The sequence below is a fragment of the Anabrus simplex genome, chromosome 4 (genome assembly GCF_040414725.1).
Source record: "Anabrus simplex isolate iqAnaSimp1 chromosome 4, ASM4041472v1, whole genome shotgun sequence".
NCBI classification, from domain to species: domain Eukaryota; kingdom Metazoa; phylum Arthropoda; class Insecta; order Orthoptera; family Tettigoniidae; genus Anabrus; species Anabrus simplex.
The window spans coordinates 222,094,383-222,114,308 of record NC_090268.1 but is presented as its reverse complement, the minus strand read 5'-3'; the positions used below and the strand labels follow the sequence as shown (position 1 = coordinate 222,114,308).

The window sequence follows — 19,926 nt, the reverse complement described above, 5'->3', positions numbered from 1 at the left end:
GGCCTAAATCGCCCCTGCATTCCTACTGGTTGTCACGGCAACGGGCGTAGTTTCTGGCTGTTTCACAAGTACCGCATGGCCAAGCCAGTATTGAGTTTATTTTCCCGCTTCAATCCTCTTCATGCCATAGGTAATGAAGAAAAGAAACACAGGTTCGAAGTTGCAGAAATGAGTGCATGGAAAAGTATTATGTGGGAGTGATAAAGGCGCAGTAGCAACGCTAGCATATCTAAACGTAAACAGTTTCTTTCCCCGCGAGAATTTTATTTCATGTCTCCTCATCCTTGTGCTACGTTCTAATAATGCGATGTATTAATTACGAGTGACACGATAATACAATGTTTAGCTCGTATAAAGGTAAAATTAAAAAATAACTTTCAATTTTATGCCAACACGTGGTATTGCAATGCGTCTGTGTGCCTCCCACCAACACCCAGTTGGCTATCAACATTCGTTCAACTTCGTAAACGATCGGGATCTTCCGGGCGGCTGTGGCGGCATGTGTATCAGCTGGCTGCAGGCAAGTCGGCTGTTTCCTGCATAGAGTCGGGAAGTTGTTTTTATTCACCTCACTAATAATAGCCACAGAAAATATTATCAGTTTAGTTCAAAAACGTAATTTCCTCTACGGCAAGTCCCTTAAGTATTATTGCAACAACAACATAAGAAAGAATGCCTGGAAGGAAATAAACAAGGGAATGAAAAATCAAAGAGGTTAGAATATTCAATTTTGTGGTAGATTAACAGTAATGTTGTGGACAAATACACTTAACAGTTTTTAATTAATGTTTAGGCCACCTCGATTAATGACTTCACCCTGTCGCGGCCCGCAAATTACTGCATTAAAGTTTTATCAAACCGTCCATTGCGTGCTTTATGTTTCCCACGTAGAATCCCGTTCGATCCTATTCCACTTGCGCCGTTCCCGCGTCCAGGCATGGACACAAGAGATCCTGACTAGCTCTAAATTCAATTAATCTGGTGATTGAGTTCTACGGGTGTGAGTTCCGAAACAGAAAAACGTCCAGGTCGATCAATGGTAGTTCCTAACTAACGCAGAAAGACGTCTCTTACTCGTATCTAGTTAGATACCATATTCTCATTAACTCTTATGGAAATTGTCGTCGTTTGAAACTACTAGACTTACAACTAAATCTTATTCTAAGAACACAGAGAAAGAGTGTTTAGGTTTCACTACTCCACATTTATTTTAAATATTAAATCAAATATTCAAGAAAATTATCTCAAATTTTCATCAATGAAGTAGTTCTTGAAATGGGTGACTCATTGTCAACCTAACAGTTCATATCCGTCAACAACTTTCAGAGAAAATACATCATCCGCATTCAACCTAAATAAATGTCTTCTAGGATGATATTACTTCCTTTCATAAACCCATTAATCTTCAAAATTATCAAGTATTAGCATAAATTCCATGTAACATATGGGAAATTTTTGTAAAAGCTATGTTTTCCTTCGTATACAACTCACCTACAAAGCTGGATGATAACCAAATAAATTAACGTGAATGTAGATATTGGTATTTACATGTGCCATGCTGGCAAGAAAATAAACATTGAAATCAAGTACACTAAGAATATAGGATGCATCCTCAAAGAAGAAATTAAAAATTGTATTAGCTACTATTTACAGTCTTTCTAGTGATACTCTCTTGAGAAAATAAAGAAACGCTAGTGGAATTGCTGAGTTACTGCTCAGTCAAGAAATGGAGTTCAAGTTATTCGAATCAATTATTCTTATGATCAGCATAGATTCTATTAGTTAACACCTATTCCTTACTCTATAAACTGTCACGTTACTTAATTCTCACTGACTGTTTGTCTAGATGCAGGTTTAGGACTCTCAATAAGGCTACCATAAAGCTCTTCTTGCTTTGATCTGACGAGTACACTCTTATATGTTTTACATTTTAAAACATTCACTTCTGCCTACTTAGTTGTCTCTAAGACGCTCATATTTCCTTGTGTCACACATCATGAGCTAAGCTACGTCCATTGCAAGTCGTAATCACCCTACAAGTAACATTTTCGCAAGATTTAATTTATGAACTTAAGGTAATGTGACCTTAGCTTATTGATATAGACTACGTGCGTACAAGGTAGCAAGAAACGTCACACTTATCATACATAATTATCATAACACATACTACCAATGGAAAATCAACTTTATCATATGATACTATCTCCAATTGAAAAATAATTCTCTTTTGAAAATCTATGTCACCAGTGATTAGCCTATTAGGTTGAAATTATCCAGAAATAGAGTTATATGCCGTGAGAGTTTTCAAGATCATCCTACATAAATCAGTGAAGGCTCAAATCTTATCTTGAGTACATATATGATTCTGGGTAACCAAACAGGGATAAAAACATTGCACTACATGTCTCGAGATAATGTCCTGAGCTAGGTAAAATGTGTAGGATCCAGAATTATTATATGGAATTGGCGAGAATTCAGTGACACTTTCAGATACATTATTTGAAATCACGAGATCTCACTTCGCACAACTATGACTATCTCTCTCTCGAAGAAAACAATAAATACAACCATCATAAATCATTAACTACACTATATCATATCCATAACGCGTTAATCAATACTCATATTTCATATGTAGCAACACTTTCACTTCATCATATGTAAATCATTATCTCAACTTGCACATCAACGTGCCGTGACATTCATGAAATGCCTACTTTACTTACTACTGTCATAGTGCCAAATCTAACATGAACTTGGAGTCGTCTACAGCCATATTCCTTCATAACACTTCCAAATACGATCTCGAACTGATTGACATTGCTTAAATTAGGACAGGCAGGTATTAATGCCAACTTCACTCTTTACTCTTCACTGATAATAATAATAATAATAACTCTAGCTATCTCTCCTCACATATCACTGGAAAACATTTCGATCGGAAAATCACTTGGTGACCACGCCTACAAATGGAATTGACATTTCGTATGGATGAGTACCTACTTCCAATCATCTCAGCTAGACGTTTATCAACGCACTGTCTTCGCGCAAAACAAACATCAACATACAATAAAAGAAATAATATACTCTTACTTACGAAAACGACTTGGATAATGGACTTAGCTTTGCTCAAGATGGTCTCGGTGTTTCCTCCTCTCAGGTCATCTGAGACTAGGATCTCGTCATCTGGTTCCTCCACAAGTGGTCGGGTACATCGTAGCTTCTCAACAACGATCACTGGTCATCCGGGACAGCCAACATCGTCTCGCCTCGTCAGGATCCAAGCAGCATCGCCTTGCTTCCTTACAGACCCATGGTGAAGACTCGTGCGTATGAAACAGAACAATGATAGAATATTTGACTCATTGCCGACATCTTCCAATTACTATAGCTCTTGCGTTGCTCAGATTGCATAGGTTTTGCTGGGGTACAGTTGATCCAAAAAACTAGTTCAAAATCGACTAAGATAGATGTTCGGTATATTTTCCAATTTGAAAATAAATTTCCTTCCGCTATCTTTTTATTGGCGTAAATGCACACAACAACTGGTCAGTAGGTGTCTTTCAATATTAAACGGTATCGGGAAATTTTTTTATCGAGGACCTGCGCCACTCCGTGACGTAGTTCTACTGTGGTCTCTTTATCTCTTCTTTTTACGTATTTAATCTCCCGCGCAGTGTTTAAATCTTGATATCAGCAGATTGACGTGTAGTCGCGAATTATTTCGTTCCCAATTCCTAGTATTTAGCTCCGTTGGATAATTCCTCTCAAATCTAGTCTTGCGTCTTCTTAACACATCGAAGTTAGATTATATAATAAGTGATGAGCATTTTTTTTCTCTTGAATAATGGTTTCAAATAATGTCCATTTGTCATTTTTTCCTGCGCCTTCTATACGCGGCCATTTCCGTAACCGTCCGACGAAAAGACTCACATTTCGGCCCGTACTGACGTTAAATGCATTTTATTTGACATTTTGATGGCAGGGACTCCATCTTTGTTACTACAGCTCTTATAAAGAACTGTGAAACGGCACACGCTAGATGGAACGGTGGAGTGAAAATTTCGACTGATGGGTTCGATTCGATTCCACAAGGTGAGAGTGAGCATCTGGTGTCCGTGTTGTCATTAGCGTGACGTCCTATGGCCCTGGCAGGCCCGCACATGTTCCGTGACACCAGCCAATACCGCGAGCGCGCGAACAGTCTAACACAGGGTGCAACTTGCGCGGAGACTAGAGGATTCTAACCATGCGCTGCTTTGAGCGGACGTTTTCTATCTCAAGGGGCTCTAAAATCTGAACTGTTTAACCGGGAAATATATTTACAACGGAACAATTTAAACGGGAAAAATATACATAGATCTTAATGCAACTGATCAAGGGACCAAGAATATCACACTTCTTAGGCGGGAAAACTTCTTATGCGGGAACTTCTTAACCGAGTTTCACTGTATATTCCCATCTGCTGTCTCCAGAGCTGTAATTACTTCTTTAACTGATCTTTTACTTTTTACTATTCCATAAATCATTTTCGTATTCCCTTTACTGTCTTCTTCCAGTTTAGTTGTAAATTCTTTCCAACTTTTCTCTTTTTCTTCCCGTACAATTCTCTTGACTTCCAACTTTCTGTATGTATATTCCTTTGCCATCTCTTCCAATTTATTGTTGTCTATTTGGTCGCTGTTGATTCTTCTGTCAGACTTAGCCACATCAAGAAGTTTTTTGGCTTTATTCCTTTTCATTATGGCTTCTTTCACTTTATCATTCCACCAAGATGTTCTTTTCTCTCTCACTCTTCTGCTTGTTCTTCCACATATTTTATCTGCACTACCAACCAGACTTGCCTTAAAATCAATCCATTCTTCATTACCTTTCTTTGTGTCTGTTACTGGTATTTTAGCTCTGATTTCCTCTTGAAACTGCTGTTTGACTTCCACATCTTTCAATTTCTAGTCTTTAATTCGTGGTTTTTTCTTCTTGTTTACTTTAGTAATAGGTTTGGTGACTTTTAGGTCTGCAATGAGGAGTCTATGGTCACTATCAAGGCTCTCACTAGGTATCACTTTTACATCATGCACCTTTTCTCCACTCGACCTATCTGTGATGATAAGGTCTATCACTGATCTATATTGACCATCCCAGCTGTATCTCGTTATCTTGTGGCTATCCCGTTTCTGAAACCACGAGTTCTTCACCAGAAGTTGGTTTCGTGTACATAGATCAAATAGAAGTTCACCCTCCTCATTTCTATTACCAAATCCATATGGACCAATAATGCCTTCATAACCTGACCTATCAGTTCCTACCTGGGCATTAAAATCCCCAATTATCACTATGTTCTCTTCGTCAATGATGTCCTCTAGTTTTTCTAGGAAGCTTGCTTTTTGGTCATCGCTACAACCCTGCTGGGGAGCATAAACTTGGATTACAGTTTGAGTTTCTCCATTTAGGCATATTTTAGCTTTGATTAATTTCTCATTGATGAAGGAGACATCTGTTACACTATCAATGTCTTTATGGAGTATAAAACCAACTCCATTCCTCGCCACTGCAGGATTACCACTCCAGTATAATTTATATCCATCCTCTAACATTCTTGTGTTGCAACCTTTCCATTTGGTTTCACTTAGCCCTAGGATGTGAATATGTCTACAGTTCATTAAATCCATGATTTCGTTGCATTTTCCTGTTAGAGTCATAACGTTTAAGGTTCCAATCCGAAGCTCTTTTCTATGATCGGTTCTTCTCGTGCATCTTGAATGAACATCGGACATGACGTCATTAGTTCCAAGAGTACTTGAAGTATTGTCGACATTCAGAATATGTTTCTTTCTGAGGCTCGTTTTCGTTTTGAAAGCAACTGCATTGTACTCCTGTACTGACTTGCTAGGCCTAACATACTAGAGGATTTTCTTTCAGGGTGGTCTCCCTTAGCCTTTGGCAGTCCCCTGCCCCACTGCAAGGCAGCAGCTGATGAATTTATGTGTTATTTCCCACACAAAGGTCTCATCTTATCAAACCTTCTAAGGGAAAACTCCTCTGCTCACAGCTATTGGTTTTCCCTTAGTTTGCCAGGTACCGGGCGAGTTGGCCGTGCGCGTAGAGGCGCGCGGCTGTGAGCTTGCATCCGGGAGATAGTAGGTTCGAATCCCACTATCGGCAGCCCTGAAGATGGTTTTCCGTGGTTTCCCATTTTCACACCAGGCAAATGCTGGGGCTGTACCTTAATTAAGGCCACGGCCGCTTCCTTCCAACTCCTAGGCCTTTCCTATCCCATCGTCGCCATAAGACCTATCTGTGTCGGTGCGACGTAAAGCCCCTAGCAAAAAAAAAAAGTTTGCCAGGTTTGGTATCGGCCGCCAGACCGTCGGCTAGACAGTCGCAGGTGGTATCGTCTACTGTCGCATACGATAGCAGAATATATTCTGACGTGACCTCAATATTCTGACCTGACCTCATACTTATTTTAATAGTATTGAAAGGTTGAACCATGCATTGAAAAGCAGGATGACTATGTTGAAAAATTATATCAATAAAATGTGTATACTCTTTTTGTAATGAATAATAAAAGTTGATTGCAGATACTTATTGACCTGCCCTCGTATTTATAGTAGGATCTTACTTACGTGTGAAATTGTCACATTTGGGTGTGGAATCCTTCTTGTGCAGAGGGACCAAAATGGATGCAACCCAGTCAGCTGACCAAATGCCATGTCTCCAAATCTAGTTGCAAATATCTGTGATGATCTGCACACTTATGTTGCCTGTCTCTTTCAGGGGCTCAGCTGCTATGCCATCTGGGCCAAGTGCTTGACCGAGTTTGAATGATGCAGTAGCTCATTTTGTCTCTTGAAGTAGGATGTTTGGTTCCATTTCAAATCCGTGCCAGACGATCATGCTTGGTTGTAATATTTCTCCCTTGTAGAGATTCTCTCAGTATTCCATCTATTTAATATATATTCTCAAAGTCGTGGATTTTATTACCACTGGCATTTTCTATTGACCACATTCCGCATTCATATTTATTTCATAATAGCCTAACTTTGCGGTAAAGGTCACATGTTTCATTATAATTATTGTGTACCTGGATTTCTTCACAAACACTTGTTATGTATTTACGTTTATCTCTACGACAGTTTAGTTGAATTTCTAGGCATAATTCAGCATACTGTTGTTGATGGGATAACCAAGGCCTTTTAAACTGTTCCTGCTGATCTATTATCTGCCATCTAGACATTGAAATTGTATGCAAATACATATTTTGTTCGCTGATATGTAGACCTCCAAAAATGACAAGGAAGTGCGTTTGAAGGTGAAATTGGATGAATTATTAAGTTTAATAGCGCATATATATTTGAGATTAGTTCATACATTTCAAATTATAGATTTCTTGTGCATATTTTAATATCTTTTACAAGCAGTCTTCAAGAAAATGCAAAATAATTAATGCTGTGAACTCTTTCAGCAATGAAACGGTTCAGAGGGAATTGGCACTAATCAAGACACACTTCCAAGTCATACCCGAAATACGTGGCTTGCGTCTAGGGGATTCGCCGGGCATTATGGTTCACGTGAAGTGTGAACTGGAAGGTAGCCCAGGAAACTTCAGACACGTCCTTAAATGAAATCTGGGCTACGACATCATGGTAGCTAAAGACAGAATATTTGGCTGGTACTGATAATGTGGATCTACCAGAATGTTTAACACCTAAACTCGCTCCCCAATTCAAGTACTATCCTGTCACATCTGTAGATGTAGAGAGAGATCTATTCTTCGGGAACTTGCTCCGTAGTAAATCGGCGACTTCTTCATAATTTTTGGATCTATCGATGGGAAGTGCTCTTATACAGTGTCTCATCAACTGCAATTAAACTCTTCAAGAATTTCCTCAGTACTATACTTGGATACATATTGCATTATGGACGTCTTCCCGTACAGTACTCTCTAACGCTTATGTCTTTCTAATGTTCATGATTGACAAGCAATATCCTTAAAATTGTACAGTACCTTATAAACTGCAGCTGATAAATACGTGTGTTATAGTGATTCATAAACTACAGTATCATCTAAACTTCATATTTTTAACTGTGCATCTTTTAGTGCACAGTACTCCCTAAAGATTTTAGTGCTTCACTATCAGCAACCTAGAGAATTCTTTATACTTTTCAATTTATTTACCTGTGCATTTACCTGTTTGTGATCAGCTGATGATGACCAAAAAGACTGGTCAAAACCGGAACCAATTTTAATTAAATAGGTATGTAAATTTACATTTCTTATTTTAATAGTATTGAAAGGTTGAACCATTTTATACTTTCTTCTAATTTATTAGGTCATTCTCCACGTCTTATCTAGAAGACATGTGCATGCTGTTTTAACAATGGACGCTGATAGATTGATACGTCTCACAAACTGTAAGATTTGTTTGTATTTGTGGAACAGCCACAGCCATAAGTAGTATGACTTTTTGTTTTCATTCAGTTATTTATTCATGATATTGATTTTATGTTTTGATGTGGGCAATTGCGTGAGTCTAGTAAAGGAATGTTACATCTGCATTTCATACAAGTGTTTAATAGCATGAAAATAAATGCATACTTAACTGCATATTTCACCACTTTTTGCAGCATAGTTGCATGCTTATATAGGTGTTTCATACAGCATTTAAATCCGATGTCTAGTGATCATGATCCAGCGTTTCCGATTTCGTAGAAGAAAACTTCACCCTGGTTGTCACTGTATTATTCCTGAGGACTTCCCATGTGTACTCTGCATCTGCATTTGAGTCTCTTCGGATGTTTTGAAGGATGTGTTGTGTTTCCACTCCAAATTTCTTAAGATCGTCTTCCTTCAGCATCTTTCTCTGGCATGGTACATGATGTATTTAACTGCATCATAGTTTAAAGATCATGAATAGCAGTTCATGCTCTGTTCCACAGTCAGTTCCTGGATAGGTTTTAGCATTCATAACAGATCTCCATCAGATTTTGACCAATATGAGTGAAATGTTAAGTCGTATACGAAATGTGCACCATTTTACGGTGGTCAAGAATATATACACTTTTTGCTATGTTGAAATAAAAAGGACTGAATAATATAATACATGCAAATTACTCCACAACACAGACTGCTTAGTTGGACTCATCCTAGGCATCTCTCAGGTGGCTTCTCTTTCTTCCTGCCTTCATGGGTCTCCAGTAATGTTCTAATTTATTGTAGCAGTGTTGATAGACATGACAATTACATTCTGGGCACCAGAAGCAGCCGTATGACTGCAGTTGGACAGGGCACAAGTGCAGTTTCTTTCGTGAGAGGTGCACCGGCTGATGTCAAAATCATCATCATCATTTCCTTCTTCCAGAACATAACTATCTTCTTCGCCTTCTAAATCTAATACACTCACGAATTTCACTGCTTCGTGACAGTACACTCATTTTGGATTCAAATACCATGGAAACACGTGATAGGCAACCGCAACAAACAAGATGACTGTCTGCAGTATGTTCTTTTTCCGTGCGCGTGGCAATCTTCCTCATGATTCTAAATTATTTTACCGATGTGTTATAATTATAAACAGACTTTCCTCTTTAAAGTGATATATAATATCTGATCAGTATGTGGTTAATAAAGGAGCTATCATGAGATTAGTAAGCGCTGACATAATGTGTTATAGATAATGTGTTGCGATCGCGACCTTAGTGGTAGAGCTGCACGGAAATACGTTGTGATTGTGACGTTTACTGGTTATAGGGTTAATTTTAATACTAAGTAAATAGCTGGGGCAGTTTAACACAATAATCTTTAGCACAAACAGTACAAATTTGTATAGTTTGTAGAGTATAGATATCTCCTTGTTTTATTGCTGTCACTGTGTAAATAATGTGTGATGGTGCAAAGATTTCTGGAAACAGTGTGCTTTTTACTGAAACCTTGATTTGAGGTAAACCCCCATTTAAGGTTTTAAAAAATCAGGTCCCTGTAAAAACACTAAATAGGGGTCTTACTGTATACCAGTGTTGTAATTGAACATTTCATTTTCGACAATCTGTAGCTTTCCTGACTGTAAAAACCCTTTCATATTCCATGTGGCTATTTTGCACTGTCATAGAAAAGATGGTTTGTTTTCCTTGTTCCACCCAAGTCACATATTTACCACACAAGGCCTGGGAGTCTACCTTTGTGTACCCAGTCACCAATCTCACACCATCCAACCTGGATGTGAGATGGCGCCAGTTATCGGCTGGACCGCTCAATGGGTTACTTTCTGTATTGGCCATATCCATTGAAGATTCTCTTGGAAAGATAGTGTGGTGGTTTGCCATTGCCTTTCACACTACAGTATCATGGCCGTTGATGCTAATCCAGCAATGCCCGAGAAAACCCAGTGAAGAGCCAGTCCAAAGTCATTCTTTTTACGCCTCAACCTGGTACTGACAGCTACTGCTACTGCTGCCCTCTATCAGGGATGTTTTCCAGTGGCATTGAGTTGCTGGATGTATGGTCTGCTGCATTACCATAATAGGATCATCTTGGGCAAACTCAGTAAAATAAATACACACATCTTTTCTTCTTTCTAACAACACAGGTTTCTTTTGAATTGTTTAATGTATAAATACAGGAGAGAGAATACATCAAGGTTAAGCCATATTTGTTTCAACCTGCACTGAATACTAATCCGGAAGACATTTTTCTCTAGTCTGATTGTCCATCATAGAAAAGAGCTCTAAGGTTTTACTTGTACATATTGTAATTCACTTCAATGAATAGAAACAGATTATAACTGAATTCATCTGAGGTTGTTGGTTGTTCTGTATAGGTTCATTTTGTCAACAATCTTCACTATCACTTGCACCCACTCACTGTAACATTAATGCACTTTTACTGGAAATTTGTAGCTAATTTTCAGAACAGATTGAGACACCTATCGAAAGTGGGATTAAACGTTTACTTTGTATGAGTGACCAGCGTTCATGCCTGATTCAAGAGAGGAGTCCATTGACTGTTGCCTGGTTAGGTTGGTTCCACTAATGAAAGATGTAGTACTCACACTGACTCCTGACATTCACATTATTGTGCCGTTTATGGTACTGGGGGTAAAAGAAAATTTCAGCGTCGATGTCCGTTCTTGTAAGGTTAGTTGTGGTATGATTTACAAAAGTCCATCTCCATACATCTGCTCCTGTGCAGGATGTGATGCTGTGATAGAGGGTGCCAGTTTGTGGGCAGTATTCAAAGACATTGGTGTCACCTCAGAGTTTGTCTCATGTATATTGTATTTCATCAGCTAAGAAACATGGGGTTTCCTTCTACTGCAGAGGTAGCCACTTGTTATTCACATTAACATCTAGAGGTGTTAAAACGGTGGTGTTTTTTTAACCCGATGAGTGTTACGCCCGCCTATAGATGGGCTGTCTTGGCCGGTCCAGCACTGCTATGTCTGTTTATAGACGGTGCACGAGAACTTTAATTTTTTTTTAATTTTCCGGCTCATTCTCGAGTGTCGATTCAATCTCTGGCATGTTCTACCATCTGTTGGGTATGGGTATTATGTAGAACTAATTGATCACGGCTTATAGCTTTGGGAAGTAACTTGCAGAGCTTTTTGTAGACATCTGTGGAGTTCATCTGTGATGTAAACAAACATTTTACAAAGGAAATTTAATATGTCCCCTTGATCAATACATACATATCTCCATCTTGATGGAGTAGTATTGGTCATACATGTTTCAGCTCATTAGAGCCATCTTCATTGACGAAAGGTTAAAATTTACATAATTGATGCTAAAAGAATATGTTAAAATACAATGAAGAAAAGAATGAAAAACGAATGATACATAATGGAATTAAAACAATAATTATAGCGAGATAGTGGACCTCTTAGTGTAAATGTGTGCAGTATGTTGCAATTAAAAACGAGGACGAATTCACTGTGTTAAAATTGAAAATAATAGTCTGTTTTCGTTATGTTAGTCATAAGTAATCAAGAGGGCAGTGACGAAATTGAGGTAACTATGTTTGTGAAGAGAACAAATGCCAGGTAAAATGTGGGTGACTTAGTGGAAACCTCAAGTGATGTTCAAATCTGTAGTGGAAAAATTGAATGTGTATAAGAAACTTGGGCTAATGAGTAAAAAATAAGCGTGAAGAAAACTTTAAACTTACTTATTAAATAGTTGCCCTTTCGAACGGCCTGACCTTCTCAATTTGGCGGTCCCGTTCTCACTGGTAGTGTCTGTTGCTGGCTCAGCTGTGTGTGCGAGGATGGGAGGAGTGAAGGGAGAAGGGGAGGGAGGAGTGGTGTTTAGTTGGAGAGATGGAGGCATGGTTTGTTTTTATTATAGAAGTGCTGACAAATATATGGAATGAATGTTTCTTTTTTTCATTGATTTCATTTTAATTAAGAGAGGGGTTCCTAAACTGATCTATATCGATGTAGATGTTCTCGAGAATGTTGAGCAAAGTGCCTTTTGCTTATAATGCAAGATCTTAAGATCTTTATCTATTGTCGTGTATTCGTGACTGGATTCTTTATGATGCTGACTCATAGCTGAAAAACTACTACCGGTATATTTGAGAGCGTTGAGATGTTCGGCGTGTCTTATGACAAAATTGCAGCCTGTTTGACCAACAAAGCTGGAATTACAGGATTGGTACAGGTATGTAGATATAGGTGTATATGTATATATCGGTATATAGGTCCCTCCAAGAAATTAAGCAAGCCCATAAGAGAAACACCAGCAGCAGAAACATACACTTCTTGTAATTTTATATTGTGTATTGTTGAAGTCGATGCTTGTTGGAAAAATTTGTCCCCAGAATTTGAATCTTCGGTTGTTTTGAAAAACGTTACCAGATCTTCCGCGTGTGTGGCCATGAGAAGTGTCTGTTCAAAAGTTGCTATTTCCACTTTCAAAACATAAATCTGTATTTCATCCACATGCATTACAGTAGTTGAATTATCAATTGCCATGAGCAATCCGGATCAGAGGGTTGTAATTCCTTAGAAGTTGTACCAAATCCGATCATGTGCCTTTTAAATTTCTTGCTCTTTTACCACTACTGTCTTTAGATGGAAATAGCACCTTTTGAACAGACACTCCTCATATACAGTAGAAGTCCGCTAAAGCGAGTACAGCATATAACAAGAACCCCATTATAACGTCAGTTTTACCGAGCTCGATAGCTGCAGTCGCTTAAGTGCGGCCAGTATCCAGTATTCGGGAGATAGTAGATTCGAACCCCACTGTCGGCAGCCCTGAAAATGGTTTTCCGTGGTTTCCCATTTTCACACCAGGCAAATGCTAGGGCTGTACCTTAATTAAGGCCACGGCCGCTTCCTTCCCACTCCTAGCCCTTCCCTGTCCCATCGTCGCCATAAGACCTATCTGTGTCGGTGCGACGTCAAGCAACTAGCAAAAAAAAAAAGTCTGTTTTTGTCTGTTCCTTCAAAATTACAATATTAAACTGTGCATTATCCATTAGTTACGGCGAGAGCCTTGTTTCTGATGCATCCGTAATTACGAGCGTTTAAGCGTGCGCAATTTTTTTCCGTTACCGATATTTATGCACCCAGCGATTATATTGCGTGCGATCGATTATCTTCATTATTATTTCCTCGCTATGTCCACTAACGAGCTCTCCCGTTGACATCTGAAGGCGATGTCGGAGTCGATTAGTAATACCCGTTGACTGCTGTTCCGTAAAGTAAAATGGAAATGAAAGAGGAGAACATGTTTTTTTAAAATAAATGCATAAATAACATGTCGGATAGCAGTTGTTAACTTGTTAAAAGTAAAGGCTGAAGTAAATAATAGCTGAAGTTTAATGATAAATACCCCAACTAAGTAAGAATGGGATACACCTCAAGATTTCAGAGGTTAGTTTATATTATCTCGTGTCTTGTTAAATTCATAACAAGAATGTTATCGTTTCTCTACTGGTGCTTGAAAAATGTTTTCGTGTTACAAACAGTATGGTTAGGTTAGGTGATACTGTTTGAATAAGAAAACTAAATGTTTGCGACAAAATGCGATCAATCATCTTTGGTACGGTATCATTTTCTTGCCATGTGCACTTACTAGATCTCTCGTTGACATTTGAAGGCGATGTTGGAGTCGATTAATAATACCCGTCGACTGCTGTTCTGTAAAGAAAATTAGAAATGAAAGAGAACATGTTTTCATAACAAATACGTAAATAACATGGTGGATAATAGTTGTTAACTCGTTAGAAATAAAGGGTAAGTAAACAATCACTTAATTGTAATACTTTACACTGAGATTAAGTAAGAATGCAATACAGCTCAAGATATGGTATAGTGCACCATTTGATTTCAGAGGTTAGTTTATATTTTCTCGCATCTGGTTAAATTTATAACAAGAATGTTATCATTTCTCTATATATATTGTTCAATACGGACCAAAAACATGAAATTCATAACCATCTATGTTTTCATTATACATGTAGTACATTTAAGTCGAAGGAAAAAAACAAAACGTGGCCTCTGGAGTGGTACTATAATTTTTCAGAATGAAGTTAAAGATACTTTCATGTAGTATCGGATTTCAAAAAATAACAAATGAGTAAGCCGTAGCGTGGATATCATCTGCGAAAATGCAAGTTTTGAACAAACTGATTGCAGTTTAGTACCGATTTTAATGTGTGTGGGGGTTTTTCCTAACTTTTGCAAAAAATTGGATATAAGACAGTCCGCTATAGCAAGTAAATTTTTCGCAGTTATGAATTCTCGCTATAAAGGGCTTCTACTGTTTATTGCAGTCTTAAACTAGGAATTCCATCCTGTTCACATGGGCTCTGGGAAAATTAGAATTTCATCTTCTTCTGTTTTCATATTTCTCTCATAGAAATGCAGTGTAGTTGCTTTTTCTTTCTCGCATATTTAAAAAAGGCTTCCTTTGTCTTTGCTATAGACATGTTCTATTCGTCCATCTCATTTTCAGATATGCAGCCAGCAAGGTTGACTTGATGAGCCCAGAAATGGTCATGACCTACTTCTTCAATCAGTCCGTGAAGAGTAGTTACACATTTTGTCATGTAGCATCCAAAGTCCGTTACTCTGCCACTACACACTCCCATTCAGTTTTTAGGAATTCAAAATGTCTAATATAGCATTAGTGCAATTTGTGCTATTGGCAGAATCTAGAACAATAGAGGCAGCCAGAAGGGTGTTCATTTCACTTGATGGTACTGATGGACGAAGCAAGATGTTAAAAACACACGTACCATACTTGTCAGTTTTTTTTGCCACAGCAGAAACAAGTTTTTGTTTTTTAGCTCTTCCTTGATTACTTCCCTCCTTCTTTCACCGATCATGGGAATATATTCCTAACAGATCTGATTTTCTGATGGTAAATCTTCACTTCTGCGAATGTACTTATTAAGCCAAGTACGGATAGGAGAATTGTTCAGTTTCCCTACTGGTGTGTTTACTTTCATGAGCATGGAAGTAGTGTACAAAATAATCTCTTCTTTTGAATCCTTGACCCGACTAACATTTGATAACGTTTCACTGTGACCACTTTAGGAACACTTTTCAAGATGCAAAGTATCTCGGCATTTTGAATGCATCTCCGATTTACAGTATTTGTCTAAACCATCTTTACTACAAGGTACTATTGTATGGTTACTAGAAGTGTATTAACGATGCATGCATAGATCAATACTATGCATAGCTTTATACGTGATGATTTTCACAACACTATCAGCCATTAACACGCTGCATGAACTTCCACTGGAACATCAAGGGATATCCTTTCATGAGCCTCATTTCCATACTGATTGATATGACTGTGTTTCAACATAATAACTAGGATATCCCTTTGATGCCTAACTTCTCCTGTTCATCATCAAAGGACTTCACTACGACTTTAGATTAAACAGAAGACCCCCTAAAAGCCAACATTCGTCGCCATAAGACCTATCTGTGTCGGTGCGACGTAAAGCCCCTAGCACAAAAAGAAAAAAAAAAAAAAAGCCAACATAGAAATACGCATAATCAACTAGTGTCGTATTAGACACACGATCCTCATGTTTTTTTCTTATATATGTTGTCAGTTGATTGCAGCATTGTTTTTGTTTTCACATCTATTATCTACGTTTTTTTACACATGTTTAATCTCTTAATCGTACATGAACATTATTAAGGATAGCAATGCCATTGTTGCTAGGCATGTTTTATTCTTCTGTATGATCCTATTGGAGATACTAGTCTAAATGCTCAGTGTGTTACTTTTAAGTTGAAGTGTTGATAGCATTTTATTTTAACCTTAAACATCAAGATCCCAAGCTAACATATTGCCAATAACATTATGGACCGTATACTCAACCTTTCATAATCATTTAACTCCATTGATCATAATTTTGTACGCATTTTCGTGTTCATTGAGGGTTTTTTCCTTTTTCCTGATTGGACTCTCACAGTCCCTTTTTGACTTGTTTTAACTACACAGTTCACCTTCATGTTTTAGACAATTTTATGTACTCATTTCGTAGATTTGTTTTATTCCGTTATTTGATTTGTTTAGCTGAAGATGATCTGATTCTTGATTGAAACTAGTACTAAGAAGATAAGAACTTTGAATGAATACATGAGTTAATTTTAATTATCTCAGTTCTGATGTATTGATTAGGTGGCTTTGTAACTCTTTTGAACAAGTCGTTTTACCGCTTTTGCATCTCGGTCACAACCTACAAACTTATGACCGGCAGTTGAAACAATTTTTTTAAACCACAATTTTTGAGAAAAAAAAAAAGTACAAATATAGAACCATCAGTGAAAGAATAAAAGGTCACCACATCAGTTCGGTGAGGAACTGAAAGACTGCAAGAGAGGCTGGGGGATGAACGTATCTTCGCTGATAAACTTGCTGATATTATGTTTCTGGTGTGGTCAGCCGGTACAGCGTGCATGTTTGGGGTTTGGATAATCTACATGTAAGAATATATCTCTGATTTTCCAAAAGCCAATGTGTTTTGTGCAATTTCATCTTGTGAAGTGTACAGATATAATGCAACAATTGAAGGAAGATAGTGCAGATAGGATGGAACACCACTCCATTTTCATTCTGATATGCTTGCTTACCTAATCCCACGAACCTGCTACGCAGGCGTAGCAGGGGGAGAGGTGATACTCCCACGTGGCGCGTCCCAGGTGGCGGGTAGGGGGTCCTAACCGGCTTACCGGCGGACTTGAGGGAAATAAAATACCTCTCGCGCACCAAACACACGCCCCCTATGGGTGGGGGAGGCAGACGAATAATACACCCATGGTATCCCCTGCCTGTCGTGAGAGTCGACTAAAAGGGGCGACCAAGGGCTGATTGTATTAGAACTATGAAACTACTTTTGATTAGTACCATCACGCGCGGAACACCATGGGTCGCTTTTACTTGCGAGTAGTACCACTCTGTTAGGTACTGAATAGTTTTGTGATTCGTAGTACTCAAGCGGGGTTCAGTGTCGGTTTCCAGGACCCGTGAGTCGTACCCATGTGAGCAACACCACGGGTCTGGGCGTTGCCTGTGAGTTGTACCACTATATGAGCGACACCGTGGGTCTGCGTTGCCAGTGATTAGTACCCACTATGTGAGGAACACCACGGGAATGCCGGCGCCCGTGATTAGTGCACCTAAGTGAGGAACCTCATTGGTTTGCGTTGGCTATGAGTGGCGCCATTGTGTGAGAAACACCATAGGTCTGCGTTACTTTTACGACGTACAATACTTGTGAGTAGTACCTTAATGTTTGGAACACCGTGAGTTTACTCTACCTTTGATTAGTACCGCAGCTTAAGAAATATCATGGTTCTCCTGTACTAGCCATAAGCACCATTTTGAGGGGCATTAGACCTGGATTTTGAACCCCTTTAGACATCAAGCATACTCGATTCAGGATTGTGCTTTATAAGTGGTCCCTTGGTCAGTAATACTACTATATATGACCTTTCTTGAGTTGAATCCACTTTTTTTTGTTTGTTTTTTGTTGTTTTTTGGTTTCATGTGTGAGAAACACCATAGGTCTGCGTTACTTTTACGACGTACAATACTTGTGAGTAGTACCTTAATGTTTGGAACACCGTGAGTTCTTCATGACTCCTTTTTTTTTTACTTTGGTCAGTGGATGATTTTGTACTTTTTCTTGTAATTTCATTTTGTACCATTAGGGGCCGATGACCTCGATGTTAGGCCCCTTTAAACAACAATCATCATCATCATCATCATCATCATCATCAGCTTATCGAATCATTAGATCGAATGCTCTTCAAATGAAGATTTAACTTTCATGTCATGGTTTCCAAAGTCACTCAATCTGACTCCACACGACTTTCTTGTCTATGCCCCCCCTCCTTCTTTGCCACAGGATTTACCAGCTCTTTGACAAAGAATCATTGAAGCAGTGGCTTCTATTGACTTCTATATGTTAGGACATGTGTGGCAGGAACTGGATTATAGGACTGATGTCTTGTCACCAGCAGTGTAAATATTGACCATTTGTGAATTAAGGTGAAAACTTGTACAGTTCCTTTTTCTGTTGATATAGTTCCATTCCTTACTACTCTGCTGATTTTTGTTCTGTCAAACTGTAAAATTCCATAGAGACTGTATTGTATGCTTAAATGAAGTTTGAAGATGACTGGTTTCAGCCTTGTCTATAATCCCATCAACCCTCCTAATCATTCCCTGTTTAAGCAGTTCCAATCCTGCCATAATTTTTGAGCAATTGGGAACTCTTGTTAACATTTATTGTGCAGAGGACAGGTGTTGGGCATTTTTCTCTTTTCTCAGAATTCTACACAGTGAAGTGTGAATACATTTTGTTGTGTTCACAGTATATTTTCTTATAGGATTATGGGCAGTAAAAGGTAATTGCCAGTTTTTTGTTGAATGATTAATAAAAAAGTCTCTTCTAAACCATTTTTGAGCGATATTTAATTTCCAAGAAATGCGATACTTTTCACAAGTTCACTGTTCAGTTATTACATTGTCTTCCGTGTTATTTCATTTTCTGTAGCGATTAAGAAACTGTCACAGATAAAGGGGTAATTATTAATAATGAAGTATCTCATGTGCAAAACAGAGCAAGAGTCAGTTAGTCTTCCTGCTGTGTGAAAAGATGTGAGATGTCAAAATATTAAACATGTTGGCAAGAAGTGGGTCTCACGTTTCTCTGTGCATAACAAGAGTGTGTAACCAGTGTATACGCTGATAGGTAAATATGTTGAGTGAGAATGTTGAATTATACTTACTGCTGACCAAAGTACTTAGTGTAGTTACTGCTTTCTGACTTGAAATTTCATGCCCTCTTTTAGAATATAAGTAATATGAACCTATGTGAACTCATTCCTTTCAGTGTGACAAATCCCTGCCCACTGCATTGGCGTGTTATTGCAGTGTTTGTTTTTTTACAGTTCATCATCGGTTCTGATGGCGAATTGGGTCTGACGTACGAGCATAGTCCTGCGGAGGGACCTCCCATTGCTAACCTCATGGATCACATCATGAAACAGCTGTGAGTAAAGTACAGTTTGATTGATGAACGCTTTCTTGTGTAGGAAGTGGGAGATATTTGGGAAAAGTACTGAATGAAAATTGTTGCTTCTCATTCTTCTGGCAGTGGTATACCGCACCTCGCTGATGCTGACAGCTGTGATCGTAAATATTCTTCACAAACTTTCAGGAGCTTCTGCATACGTTAGCATTGGTATTCATGTACCGTAAAACCTTGTTAATTCAAAGTCGTTGGGATGCAAAAATTGGACTTCGAATGACGTGATTTGGTATGAACAGCCAACTCGTAATTCAGAAATGCCAAACCTTGCCGCGTCACAAAATATTCTAAGATCCATTACTGCATGCAATTAACCTTGATTCACAGTTTAAACCTTTTAAATCCCATGGAAAAATCTA

The 19,926-nt window shown here is 38.4% G+C and overlaps 1 protein-coding gene across 5 annotated transcripts in view; it reads left to right on the top strand.

Moving 5' to 3' along the window:
- LOC136871792 (carnitine O-acetyltransferase) overlaps positions 1-19,926 on the top strand; it is a 219,798-nt gene that overhangs the window by 112,385 nt on the left and 87,487 nt on the right. For all 5 annotated transcript variants that reach the window (XM_067145382.2, XM_067145385.2, XM_067145384.2 and 2 more), the window contains exon 9: positions 19,428-19,528. In XM_067145382.2, coding sequence (XP_067001483.2) covers positions 19,428-19,528 — 101 coding nt within the window. The remainder of the gene's footprint in view (positions 1-19,427; positions 19,529-19,926) is intronic.